Here is a 14,488-nt window from a genome sequence, read left to right as displayed (position 1 = left end):
ATGATTCATCTACTACAGTCCTTAAAATATATATATATATATATATATATATATATCTTGAGCCAGAACAATAGCATCACCACCAAAGTCGAATATAGCAATTTTTATACCAAAATTATTTTAATTTCTCCCCTATTGCTGTTCAATAAATCCCCACACACCATACCTACTTTATTTTTTTTTTCATTTTTTCTATAACAAGTATGTGGCGTATGAATGATAAGTAGAACAACTCAATTAATTTAACAAGAATAAAATAAAATAATTTTAAAATGTGTAAAATGTGTGGTGTAGAATGATGAGTAGCATCTCTCGTTCAATAATGGCTGGTTAGTTTTCTAGCAAAACCTGTATTACTGGTAAACTCTGCCACACATCCTTTTTTATAATATGAGTGATGAAATGATTATTATTATTAGAGGAAAATTTTTATTTTAAAAAAATAGCATCGTAAATTTTTATTTTATTTTTATCAACTACATATGCTTTTACAAGTACAATGATAAGCTGGAAAACAATACAAGTCTTCATATGTGTTCATGAATGCAGAGTAAAGCAAGGAATTAAGAAAAGCTCCAAAGTAAGGTTTATTTCGTAGGAAAAATCTGCTTCATGGTGTAAGCTAAAGACAACACAACTGATTTACAAATGCCAACTCTCGGATTTCAGTCAATGCCCTCTCCTTGCACTCTTAGGGTACTCTGCCCTTATTGCCCACAACTGCTCTCCCACTGATTTCATGTCCGGGCGATCATCTCGACTACGTGCTGCACAGTGGAATGCCAAAGAAAATATTTTCGTAAGTATCTCAGAATCAACGACTTCCTCCATCAAAGGATCCGCCAATTCTACTACGCTTCCGTCATTATACTTCTTAATGGCCTGCACAATATAGAATCCAAATGATCTGAGAGCTTAAATAGTTGAATTTTAGCAGCAACATTAATCTGCATGTAAAAGATAACTGAGCAAAAGTAACCAAAAAGTCACTTTGGATTGATGGTTGTATGGAATTGGTCCAAATCAATGGACAAAAGATTGAGTAATCATGCAGTCATGTGTACCTCTATCTTTTATGAACTAGGGCACCATCTAGACAGTCACTATCTATAGCCTATGAACACTGTGCAAACAAAAGTTAACTTTTCCTCACCCAGGATGGAAATTATTCTTTTGAAGTTTGAACAATGTTGGGATTATTTCTCCCCTAAACCTTAAGGCCCAAATGTTGTACCCAAACAAGCCTGTGATAATTGTTTTGTCTATAGGAATGTTCTCATCCTTACCAGAGAATCTACCAAACATCAGACATATCATAATCGTAGGACCAATTAAGATTCCTAATATAAATACACTATATACTTATCCCAATGCTTAGGTCTTGCTCCAGTCAACATGAATAGATTTAACTGGGCAAGCAAGATTGTGGGGAAGGCTGACCCTTTGTGAGGATTAGACTACCTATGGGAGGTGGGAGGAGAAAGAACTTGCCCTTGTCAAGCACATGTGCAGCTGAATTTACAAAATTCAGTCACCTCCAAAGCACATAACTTGCCCTTGTCCCTTTCACTTTAGTCAAGGATACATTGCACTTGTTTTGAATGCTATCCCATTGCTGAGTATAATATGAGGTTCCATCGTACTTGATAAACAGCCACAATTGCCCCAAAATAATTCTTTTCAAAGAATCTGCAAATGGATTGGAAAGCAAGCTTACCCATCTAAGTGTCACCCGCTCTTCAGCAGGTCTTTTCATATCCACAGGACGGTGGCCTGTCAGAATCTCCATGAGTAAAATCCCAAATGAGTAGACATCACTCTTGGTGGTGAGTTGATAGGTCCTCATGTACTCAGGATCTAGGTAGCCAACTGTCCCTTTCACTTTGGTAGAAATGTGTGTTTGATCAGACTCCATTGGACCAAGCCTTGCAAATCCAAAATCAGCCACTTTGGCTCTCATGCTTTCTGTAAGAAGGATGTTGGACGATTTCACATCCCGATGGATAATTTGCTTCTCTATAGGAAAATGAGAAAGATGGGCTCAATTAGAATTACAAAAGCAAAGAAAGGACATAGGCTATAGGATATCAATGTTACATTAACACGGGAAAATGTCTAAATCACAAGCAGAACATTATGGGCTTATTCGGAATAGAAATGTGTTCGATAGTCTACAATGAGACATGCACCCAAAAGGCAGCTCAGGAAGAGAGGAATATGCTCAAGTCGCATGAGGTTTCATGCAATCACGATTCCAAAATATGAGACTATGAGCAACCTCATTGGTTGTCTACAGTACAAATAGAAACCATTGGCTGTGTGGAAATCATGGCTTGTCAATCTAATACATGGATTACAGCCCCTAGAATATTTCACTCCACACTGAAACAAGGGGTAATTGTGAAATCTAATATAGTCTATGGCAAAAGTATTCTGCTACGTTCAATTTCTTTGTTGATAAGTTGGAGAAAGAGCAGGAAAAATACGGAATGCTACATAAAGTCCAAACTTGGTTGTAAGATTCCAAATTCAATTCCCCCCCAACAAAAAAAAAAAAAAAAAAACCAAAAGAAAAAACAACAAAAGAGGATAAAAGTTGATTTAGCCTTAATAATCAGATGTTCCAAGACACAAGTCAATCAAATGGAAAGTAAGACACCTGCATATTGATGGAGATAAGTTAGGCCATGAGCAATATCAATGGCAATTTCGAGTCGCTGATTGAAATCCAGGATCTTCCCACGCTGACCTGAATAGCAACAAAACAGTTAAAAAACCAATGTTGTCATCTGGATTAAGATATTTGCCAATCTTATAATTGAAGTAATCTTACCATCCAAATGTTCTCTTAGAGTACCGTTTGGCACATGTTCTGTGATGATAAGGCATTCATTTCCTCTGTCGATATAACCTAGCAACTTGACTAGATTTCGATGATCAATTTTGGCTAGAAGTTCAACTTCACTACTGACAAAGAGTTCCTGCATAATTGTTAAATGTTAACACAAAAAAAACTACTTCAGAATAACTTGAATCATTAGATAGAGCAAATGACATGAGATGTTATGACTGAAATTCCTTTAAGCATTTCAACCCAACTTGAGCTTAAGGTAACATGAGCCTCTTACAAAATTATGAAAGAATCCGAATAATTGGCCCTCATCACCCAACACCCAAAACTGACTGAGCCCATCCCAAAATATTTCCACTGAAGTTACAATCTTCATATGGAAATAAATACCAAAGCCTCTATGGTAAGTCCCAGGCAAATTTTGATCAAACTTGATGAAAGATGCCAGGTTAAGGAGTCAACCTTGAGATTCCTTGGCGAAAAATAAAGTTACAAAAGCATTCTACTGTATAGAAAATCCTATTTTTACACTACTGAAGCTGACTCTTTTAGCATGGAGAAATTTAACAAGTTTTGCATGTCTATTAGGCACAATGTGCACAAGATATCAATCTTTTTCATTGGCCATTAGGCACTACAGTTCATACTTAAATCTTCCACCAATGTTCTGGTTGGAACCACCCTATTCTGTTCCAGCCAACCAAAGAGTACCAAAGTTTTGTGCCTATTCTGTTCTTTAATAAAACGAAAACAGGGAAGACGGATGGTTTCATGATAGGTCCAAGGACATCATTTGCAAAACTTGACTAGCTTCTACAAGTCACAATTTTGCTTGAGAGAGCAAGTTGCATCTCATTTTAATAAGAACTATCCATTCATCAGTCAAGTTCCAAGGAGATGCTAAATGCACAGAATATTCCACTAATGATGTTTCCTTCTTTATCCTTTACTTAATCAGGGTAAATAATTCCTACTCCTTATATTATGCCCATATCAAGTTCCTCCATATTTTGGAGACAGCTATATAGTTCTGATCAAAATGCGGCGGTACTTTTCTTGATCATAATGTTCTACTACACTAATTAGTTCAAAGGCTCCAAACAATTTCTTCTTGACTACTCAGAAGGTAAATTTTACTACTAATTATAAACTTTGAAATTCCTAGCATCCTTCTTTTATAGGTGAAACTCCTTACATACTGCAAATGATGTTGCATAAGAAGTATATTCAACAGCACTTAAAGGAACCAATGCTACCTTCTTTGCCCGTTTTATGGCAACCACCTGGCCATCTTCTAGTCGGGCTCTGTAGACAGTTCCAAAGCATCCTTCACCTATTCGTGATGATGGTGAGAAATTGCCTGTCGCTTTGACAACCTGACTAAAATTGAGGTGTAATGATCCAAGTCTTGTGAGTTTTGGTGATAATGAGAATCTGGAAGGACTAGGTGGTACTGGCATGGTAGGAATCTTTTCAGAAGCAGAATTCACATCAGAAGAAGAAGCCGAATCTACTGCAAGAACAAAACTACTTATTACTCAACTATAGCCTTAAAATGATTCAAGAACATTTCATCAGAGCAAGCTAGCAAAGTAGGACAACCAGGAGAAGAATACCATAATTGCAAAACACTGTAAATAGTCGAAATGTACAGGCTTGAGAACTTTTATTGACTCTTGCTTCTAGGGATCCAAATTTAAAGTATGGTATCATTAGGAAGCTTAGCCATAGAAATTCATGGTTGGAGAATTTTTTATTAACACAGATGGCAAGATTCATATTAAAAAGTTGTACTCACTTGAATATGGGTCCTTAGCAAGAACAGCGTGGGAAGCTGCTTTTTTTTTCTTATGAAAGAAGGCACAGAGGAAAATACAACACAAAACCAAAATTCCTGTTGTTGCCATGCCAGCTATTTTTGGGGATGACAGCCATTTGGAACTATTGAGATGACTTCTCTGAGTGTCAATTGCTAATCTTTCCCTTAGCTCCTTTTGCAAAAGTTTCCTTCCTATCTTAAAGGCCAAATAAGCTGCAACAACAGTAAGACTTACAAAGGATTGTCTATTTTAATTGTAAATTCTGAAATGCTTTATAACGGTAGAATTTTACTAAAAACGATCAGATTACATTTTTAAACCAGAATTGAAACTGACAACTCATATTGGTGCATACCTGGTGAAAACTCCAATCCACATTGATTACTTCCGAGGTATCCCTCAAATATGCAACCATTTGCACGATAAGTTTGGAGGGCATCACAGAACAAAACTTTGTCGACTGCATTTCCATTTATGTAAAACAGTTCACAACCATTCGAATATGAATAGGCTATGTGATCAGCGCCACAACAAACCTTTGACTCGAAAAACTCAGAGGAATATATTCTTGGTAATTGCATCAACAACAACAGACTTAACACAGTCATATCCATTGTCAACGAACAATGCACTCAATTTCCAAGTTTGAGGGCTAAATAATAATCAAAGCATATCTGCTTTCTGTTAGTCACCACCATGCAAAGACTGAAAGGGAGATGCATAAATAGAAACCCTTATCCCCCAGAACTTAAAGAGTCATCCAGAAGTCCATATCAATTACACCAAAGCCATAACATTGATAATCCGGATAGGACGAGAGCCAGAAATGCAGCCTGCATCCAAATCCTTTTTAGTTCATGGGTTCAAGTGCGCAAACCTTTCCACAATCATCATGATACCCAGTTCACCAAATTGGACAATGGAGAAAAACTGTGATAGTACCTGATAGTTCAACAGCCACTGATAACTTTAACTCAAGGCTTCAAATAGCTTCAACAAAGGCAAGTTCAATCTCATACAATCAATACGAAACTTCAAGATCCAATTTATCATACTGCAGTTAAAACTCAGATAAAAAAATGAAAATACAAATGAGTTTCAAGTCTTGAAAGTGCTTACCATACATGTAGGTTCAACTAGTGTCTAATTGTAAGCTCAATCTTTTGCTGTCTACTGAGAAATCAAGAAAAGCATCCACCACCTAATTCACAAAATTGAGAGATATTCAACACCGACCCGGCACAAAAGCTAAAAAAACAAATCCCAAGAATTGAAAAGGTCCAAGATTCTCGAAATTGTATGAATAGGCCAGAAACGAGACAACCCCATATCAACAGAAACCCCTAAAACGCAAGAATCCATAACATACAAGTTGGAAAGAAGAAGGTTCAACAGGTGATACCAGTGAGCGGCTTCCAAAGATGAATCCACAAGTACACCAAAAGAAACTGTATTACATGTTAGAGAACCAAACGTGAAGTGAACAGAGGCAGCTGAGGTTGGACGGAGCAGGGAAAAACTGGGTTTGGATTATTCTCAAGCATCAAAAAGCGAGCATCATAGATGTAAAGTAAGAACGGCCTAACACGTCGAGGAAAGCAGAGTATGGACTCTGGTGTAAACAAATGGCAGGCGCTACTTTCGATCGCTCTCGTTTTGCACAATACAGCACCGTTGAACTATGTAACTACATGTTGACCCGTTGGGAAAGTAATTTGGATTGGTGAAGAAGGGCTTTTTGGTCATTCAGTTGGTCGTCCACGCGTGAAACTTTTGTAAGGTATGGTCACGTATATTCTATACTATTTGCGGATAGAAGCTGCCATCCTGCCAGCTCTATTCCTGCAATCCAATAATTTTTTCACCTTTAATATCATGAAATATAATAACGACAAATGTTTTATAAAAATTTTAAATAAATAAATTTTAAATAAATTTTTATAAAATAATGTATTTTATTTAAAAGAATATAAAAAAAATTATTTTTTATTAATAAGACTCACTTTTTTTACAAATAATTTATCTATTTAAGACTTATACTTAATATTATTCAATAAATATTAATAAAAATCTCTATAAATATTGACGAAAGAATCTTTGAGTATATATAATGTAAAAAATAAAATAAAAATATATGTGATGTATGATTATTGAGTAGAGAAACTGATTTATATATATATATATTCAATAATATTAAATACAAGAGAGTCCAAAATCATTTTCCATATTCATTTGGATTGAATGGAATGGCTTCTATATTCTGATAGGTGCCACGTGAATGGTGACAATGGATGGGACAGTGAGGGGAGTTTTTGTTGGAAACACATGATATACTTCCTCCATTTGCTTTGATTGATTGGTTTTGGCGTGTTGTGTTTGATTCCTTGAATGAATTTCATGGAAATGAACAACGTTATTTGAAAATTTGTTTAGTTATTTCAATTGTTGTTTTGGTTTTCACATTGAAGAAAGTCTATACAAGTCCTGACTTTGACAATGTCAAAAATGGAAAGATTTGAATTTAAAAATGAGTTGAGATGGTTTATGAATAGTAGAATATAAATTAAATTATTTATTATATTTGATACGAGAATTTGATAAAGTTGTTTTGAGATTTAAAAAAATTGAATTATTTAGTATATTTTGTATGAAAATTTGAGAAAATTGTAACGATGAAATGAGTTGAGATGGATTTTGAATCCAAACATCTCCTGTCACTATCTTGTTATATATAATGAAAGAAAAATTATATTTACAAAGAATATATACTTTATTTTCGGTATGACAGTATTTGATTTACAATAAATTTTTTTAATTTTAGGATCTGTTTGATTTACTATCTCGCTTTGTTTAATTTCAATTAATAATCTCACAACTATTCATAAACCATCTCAATTCATCTCATCTCATTATCCAAATGGCCTTTAAACTATTATTGTTAATTAAAAATTTTTAACGTATACGAACAATCATGTCAATTGGATGATGTGTTGCAAGGATTGAAACTAATGGTAGAAAAATAATAATAATAATATAAGCAATTTCTTATAGCATACCCTTTATTTTTTCTATGTTTAGTTTCATTGTGGGGATGGCATTTACTCTTCTAAGGCTGGCGTGAGATTGAATTTTGTAGACCAAGTGGAGAAGTTGAAGGTGACATTTCCTTTAATCTATCATTAGCATTACTGATTTAAGCCAAGTGGGGGAATTTATTTATTTATTTATTTATGTATTTATTTATAGCATAAGGATTTCGTCATTTTGTGATGCATCAAAAGGCTGCGTGTTCAAAGGGTGGTGATGGGTGTGTTATGGCCCCAAACAGCGTGTGGGTACAGATATCAATGGAAAGAATATCTGGCTGGGACAATGCATGCATCTCAACTGGTCCTATTCATTCTACATTTTCTTCAATGAGCTTTGCTACACAACCTCCACCACATTCTACACTCCACAATTTTTTAAAATTTTTAAATTTTTAATATTTTTTTTAAATTTTTTTTTGAGTTTATTCTTTTTAAATTATTTTAAATTATTTATTCATTATTTATATAATAAATATTTAATAAAAGAAAAAAATAATAAAAATTAAAAATAATGTGGAGTGTGGAGGTTGTATGAATAGTAGGAGGTTGAGTAGATTTTTTGTTCTTGAATATTGAGATATTTTCTATTTGAATTTAGATTTTACATAATTTAATTAAAATAAAATTATAAAAAAAAATTAGGTATATCAGTTATTCGAGTAGTTCTACTTAAAAATCAGTGTAGAGAATAAATTTTAGAGGAATGATATGTATCAGTTACTATTTATTTTCGCACTTCACGCTTGTAACTTTTTCATAAGATGTGAGGTGTGAGGTGATGAATAGTGACTGATGAAAAGAATTTTTTGAACTTTATAAACAATTCAACTTTTTCAAATTCTAAAATAATAATAATATTAAAAAATAATGTTCTAATAATATTTTATCATCTCAACTCAACTCAACTCAGTTCAACATTCAAACGCAGTTTAAAAACTCCTCTTACAAATCAAAAGCTGCCATGTCAACATATAGAACAATAATTAAATAATGGAGATAGCTAGGTCAGCCCCAAAAATGATTTGAAATTATTTCCAACTAATCATGTTAATTATCACATGCCACATGTTTAATGAATGCAATTTGCTTATAGACAGATGCATTTAAATATTTCGTATGTTATCATAATAAATACTTCATATATATATATATGGACCGTCCAAAATCATCGCATAAATCTTTTTTTTTTTAAAACAAATGCAACATTTTCATCAATAAAAGTGTTTTTTATAGTTACAATCGTTAATTATGTGTCATTGAATGTTTGTATCACTTTATATATGTGTGTGTGTTGAACTTTAATTTTGTAGATGAAATCCCATGTGTAATCTAGAGCCACTGGGAGCTACAGTTGGTTCTAACATGAGTTTTTTTATGTGTTTTTTTTTTTAAAATTTTTTATATAGATTTTTTTCACAATTTTAAATATTTTAAAAAATAAAAAGTTCATAATATCATTAAAAAAATACTTCCTTAATCACGAAATAAAATAAAAAAAATAATTTATTTTACTTTCTAATTAAGGAAATATTTTTTAATGATTTTTTTTTTTACTTTATGATTAAAGAAGTGTTTTTTAATAATTTTCTAAATTTATTTTATTTTTTAAAATATTAAAAAATTCTCTATAAAAAATAACTGAAAAAAATACATGAAAAAACACATGCCAGTTGGAGCTACTAGCGGTGGCTCTAGCAGTACTATTCCTCTAGATCTTTCTCTTTATATAATTTGGAAAACAATAAAATAAAATTGTTATTCATTTTATAATATGATCTTTAAATTATTGAGATTATTATGTAATTCATGACTATGATATGACCATAAAATAAAAGGTGATGCGATACCTTATTGATGATTGAATCTTAAAAAAGAGGTAATTTATGGGAAAAAAAAGGTTTATTTAGGAGATGAAGTAAGACAAATTATTAAATGAATAGCAATTTGAAAAGGTAAAAGTTCAGTTAAAAAAAAAAAGAAGATAAAAGTGATATTTGCAGTGAAATTAAAATAGGTATTCTACATAGTATATATTCTGGGATCCACGTAAATATATATTTTTATTAATTAATTTAAAGTAATTATTAGATGACTGAATAATTTAATAAGTACCGCGTCATTCGCACTCTAAAATAATTTAATAATTTTGCAGCTATTTTATAGATTTCACATTTTCCTTTTAAATGGTATATATATAAGAAGGAATATTCATGATTAAAAAAAAAAAAGGAATATTCTTGTAAATATAAAGTAGCACCATGATTGGGTTTGACCCGACCCATTAGGCAGTTGAGATGTATTTGTTCATGTCAACTCCCTGTGGACATTTATAAAAAGGTATTAGACTTTTTTCGGTATCTTTGATTTCTAGGAAATTACCTTTGATTTTTGGTGTATAATCAAAGCTATTCAATTATAATAATTGCCTATGTACATTTATTCAAGTGTGTAAGCAAAGCTAGGTATAACATGAGTATTAGAGTCTGCAGGTCTCGTTTGCCTCTGTATATAGTTTCCCGCGTTTTGTACTCTTGTCCCTCTAATGTTGAGGGCTCAGGCCCCTTTATCGTCCGCCTTGGAATAATTAAACTTAGATTGAGGTGGGCTTGGCTATCTGGCCTAAATCTATTTATAATGGGCTAGCTAGGAAATATCCTTCTCAATTATCTCGTCAATTCTGTTGGACTTGCTCGGCAAGATTTTTATTCTCGTTTCCTTTTCTTTTTTTTTTTTATTTGGCGGGCGGCATGTTCCTGATAGATATGACGTGCACTTGATTGTGCCCGTTGGGTTCCTCTCACGTGGGTTAATCAAAAGACGATCCCTCTCTCACGTTGCTTCGTGGAGCATGTGCAATTGTTTGGCTCCCGTCCAATTCCCTATATGTAGTGTGTGTAAGAAAAGGACACCCATTCACCTTCTCTTGTAGGCTGGCTTTTAAACTATTTCATGAGACTTGATGGTTAACTATTAAGGACTAGCCGGAGGTTACACTTAGATGAGCTATTTACATAGTCATTCCCCTTGTGAATGACCACTTGACTCAAAAAGAACAAAAAATCTATCTCTTATTTGGTTCTCTCTAGTCCTAGCATCTAGGTTATGGAATATGTGGGTGTTGCTCTGATATATTACCACATAGCACACTTCACCATCGTCGAGAAGATTAGGATGAACAATGACGACGACGAAGAATCTGTAGAACAACTGCACTAAATCTAAGATATTTCCAATGAGGTAATATCGCTTTCGTTGTATATTTTGATCTAGTATTTCTAATATTGGTATCAGAGCATGATCAATTGTTCCTGATTTATATTTTGTTGTGCGTGTTGAGATTTCTTTTACATAATATTTTTCTGTGATGAGGAAATGTTTTTCCTGTAACCATGGCTAGCTACAACCGAAATTCTCAACTAGTCTAGTTTGCGAAATCTTGATTATAAGATAGCAGTCTGCATAGCACCAAAGTGCTGCAAGCACCAAAAGAGGCAGTGGCACACACCGCATGGGTGCTACATCGTGTTTACTGCCTCGGTGCAATGACCACTCCAAAGAGCAGCACCTTGTGCCTGAGGGGCTGTGGTAGATTCGTGTATTAGGCCGCACAAAGAGCTACGTGCTCTACCGCTGGTGGCTGTTGAGCATCATTAATGCAACCACAAGACCGCTGCACAGGCAGTGGCTCTGGCCACATGCAGAGCGGTGCGGGGACCCATGTACTCGAAGATGTTACACACATTAGTGCTTGGAGCGCCTGAGGCAGAGCGAGTACTAGTGGTGCAGCACTCACCTTGGTGATGCCCTCTATTTTTTTTTTTTTGGAGTTGTGGCAACAGGTGACGTCGCCCGACGTGGCCGCGTCTCTTAAACAAGGTTGGTGATGCAATAGCACTGCTGTAGAAGGAGCTGCCGATTGCGTGCACTGCAGTCGCTGTGCGTAGTGCAAGTGAGCATTGCAGTGTGGGCACACCAGGAGGGTGCTTGGCATCCCATGGCACTACCCACACCAGTTGGATGCTGCACAGCCAGCGTTGGTGCAACGCTATCACAGTACAGTGCTGGTAAAATGCTGCCGCAAGACAGAGAAACCCACTAGCACGGTGCAAAAACCAACGTCGGTGCACATCAAACCGTACCTCATTGCTACAGTGCAGATCACACCAAGAGGTGCGAGGAGCACCTAGATGCCTTGTGCCTGGCTTTGTTGTGCGAAGAACTGCGCAATAGGCCCAGCGGCAAGTGGCACTGTTGCAGGCTACAATGCCTTGGGAAGTGAAGGGCGGTGGCAGCAAGCACCGGTGCACGAGTGAAGCGCTGCCAATTGCCAAGACATGGTGGTGATGACGAGGGAGCATCACTAAGTCTGCCATGAAGGCAAGAGCCCCACGGAGTGACGTTGAAAGGGTGGCCATAATTGTTTCTTCCGTGCATAAGGGTCGGTGGTGATGACTCTGTGCATTTTTTTTTTTTTTGTTGGATGAAAAGTAATCGTTGGTTACAAATGAGTAAGAAGATGAACAATTTGTGTTTCATATATATGGGCTGTAAGCTGCAAATCACTCGGGCTAGTTTGTTTTATATTTTTTTTTTCCTTAGAATGGCCTATATAAATTTTTGTAATCAAGAAGAAAAAGACTTTAGGCAAACTGGGCCGTGGGCCCAGCAGACAAATGCCTGCTCTACATTTGGGTACCCAAAAGGGTGCAGCCCACTGATTGTAGGCAAGCCCAATGGTGCTAGAGGAAGTTTGAAAATATTTTTTAACTAAAAGTTTTGTAGTGTTTTGAACTCAAGACCTCACACACAATGGCTATAAGCTCAATCATTGGGCTAAAGCTTATTGTTAGTGTGTTTGTTGATTTTATTTACTAATTCAACATATAATTGTTGCATAAGATATTTATTTTTTTGAAATATATTTTTGCATGTGCTTATTGAATACACGCATGCCATGATATTATGAAATATTTTATCGCATTTGTTAGATATTTTATTTTATGTTATAAATTGCCTAGATTATTATTTCTTAGTGAATAATAATTATTTGGGCAACATGTGATGAATTTTTTGTACATGTATTATGTTTACATGTCAAAGTATGAGTTTATTTTATCACTTGTATTGTTAGATTATTTTTAAGAATTAGTCTTCAATTTTTTAGAATGTGATAAACTAGAGGATCAAGTAGCCCGAGTTTGATTAATCCATGCTTATGATTGACTCAAATTAATTTCTTCGATTTAGGAAGAAATTATTTTTTTGCATTTGATTGACTCAGTAGATTACTTATCCTAGTGGAAGTATAGTCGAGATTAGTTTAGAATTAATCTCCTATACAATATTAATTTGTGCGAAAATTAAGTTAGAAATTAATAATTACACATTGTGGCACAAGAAATGATTAGGAAGTACAGCGAATTTTCCATTTTGCAACATGTATTTATTATTTTTTGTTCTAATTTAGATTAACATGGCAAATTTCTTAGATGTGTGTGCGATTAGATGCGCATAGATTAGTAACTTTGAGATAATTGAGAAGAAAGCCCAGAGATTATTTATACGACTTAATCGTTGCATTAATCTTCTCCATGAGCAATGGTTGGAAATGAATTAAGGTCATTATGAGTGTCAGATAGTCTTAGACCATCATTATTGTAAAAACATCTAAAAGGTCTAGAATAAAATTGACAGTACGAGTAGGATGCATCCACTGTAATTTTTCATAGAAGTTGATAGGATCAACTGTCAAATAGTGTCCAACTGTCAAATAAAGGCTAAACATTATTTTGCCTTTGAGAATCTTGTGGGTAATAACGAAAGTTGCACATTGTTTTCGTAAAGCAAAGATCAATTACTCTTATATTTGAAGTTGAGCATTATAATCTTGAAGTAACTTAGATTAACTCAGATATAAATACATACTCTCTAAAATTTGCTAATATATTTGACAAATAAGACATTAAAACTTGATGTACAGGAGTGCTAAGGAGTCAGGACATTCTTAATTGACACATTCATTTGAAAGGTTTTATCAGTGCACTTTTATGTCATATTAGTACTGTCAATCTTGTTCAAGTTTTATTTCTCTCTAGCAAGAACAAATAGGTTCTTGCAGATATATAAATTTTGGAGCACCCATTGAGAATAATGTAATACCAGGCACTTTGGAGATTTGCATGGTAATTATGACAAAAATTTGAATACTTAGGTATGACATAATTAAGTCTAAAAATCTTGCTCGTGATTGCACTGCTATAAGATAGATTTAAGACAATTTCTCACAAAATTTTTTCTTTTCTCTTCTATAGTAGATTGGAAAATATGAAAAATATTGGAAGTAAGAAATTGAAATATATCACTTGTTAACAACTAAAACATCGCATACTACATTTGTTACTCAAAAATATATTTTTAATTAACACTTTTAATTTGATATTAGCGAAATCTATACTTAATTTGATTTAAGACTCATTGAAAACAGTGGTGTTAGTGAGAGTTCTTAGAGGTTTTGAAGTTGAATGGTCATTCCTTAACTCAGTGATATTATTTTTCGGGTGGAGAGATGATATACTAAAATGTGCCGTGGAGGCATAAGATGATGTATGTGAAACTTGAGAAATTGAAATCTTTCTCGCTAATAAGATCTCTTTCCTTTATTTAGAAGACTCAGAGAGAAAATATAGTTTGAGCATTTTCTATGTGAAAGTTCTTATACGTGCACATTA

At 34.2% G+C, this 14,488-nt stretch overlaps 1 protein-coding gene across 3 annotated transcripts; it reads right to left on the bottom strand.

The window, feature by feature from the left end:
- Positions 1-437: 437 nt before the first annotated feature.
- Positions 438-6,340, bottom strand: LOC108986049 (calmodulin-binding receptor-like cytoplasmic kinase 3). 3 transcript variants are annotated; one of them, XM_018958561.2, is made up of 9 exons: positions 6,074-6,340; positions 5,791-5,872; positions 5,027-5,661; positions 4,650-4,883; positions 4,108-4,361; positions 2,834-2,981; positions 2,660-2,749; positions 1,718-2,016; positions 438-882 (listed from the first exon to the last, which is right to left on the bottom strand). In XM_018958561.2, the coding sequence occupies exons 3-9, from the start codon at positions 5,283-5,285 to the stop codon at positions 670-672; spliced, it is 1,497 nt and encodes a 498-aa protein (XP_018814106.1). In that variant the 5' UTR covers positions 5,286-5,661; positions 5,791-5,872; positions 6,074-6,340; the 3' UTR covers positions 438-669. The 3 variants fall into 3 exon arrangements, with proteins under 3 accessions (XP_018814106.1, XP_018814105.1, XP_035550805.1); XM_018958560.2 differs by having other exon boundaries at positions 4,108-4,364; positions 6,074-6,339; XM_035694912.1 differs by having other exon boundaries at positions 4,108-4,364; positions 5,027-5,613; positions 6,074-6,339.
- Between the last annotated feature and the right edge of the window lie 8,148 nt (positions 6,341-14,488).

The sequence above is a fragment of the Juglans regia genome, chromosome 10, assembly GCF_001411555.2.
Source record: "Juglans regia cultivar Chandler chromosome 10, Walnut 2.0, whole genome shotgun sequence".
Taxonomy (NCBI): Eukaryota; Viridiplantae; Streptophyta; class Magnoliopsida; order Fagales; family Juglandaceae; genus Juglans; species Juglans regia.
Note: the sequence above shows the minus strand (reverse complement) of the source record. Positions and strands in the feature narration are given on the sequence as shown.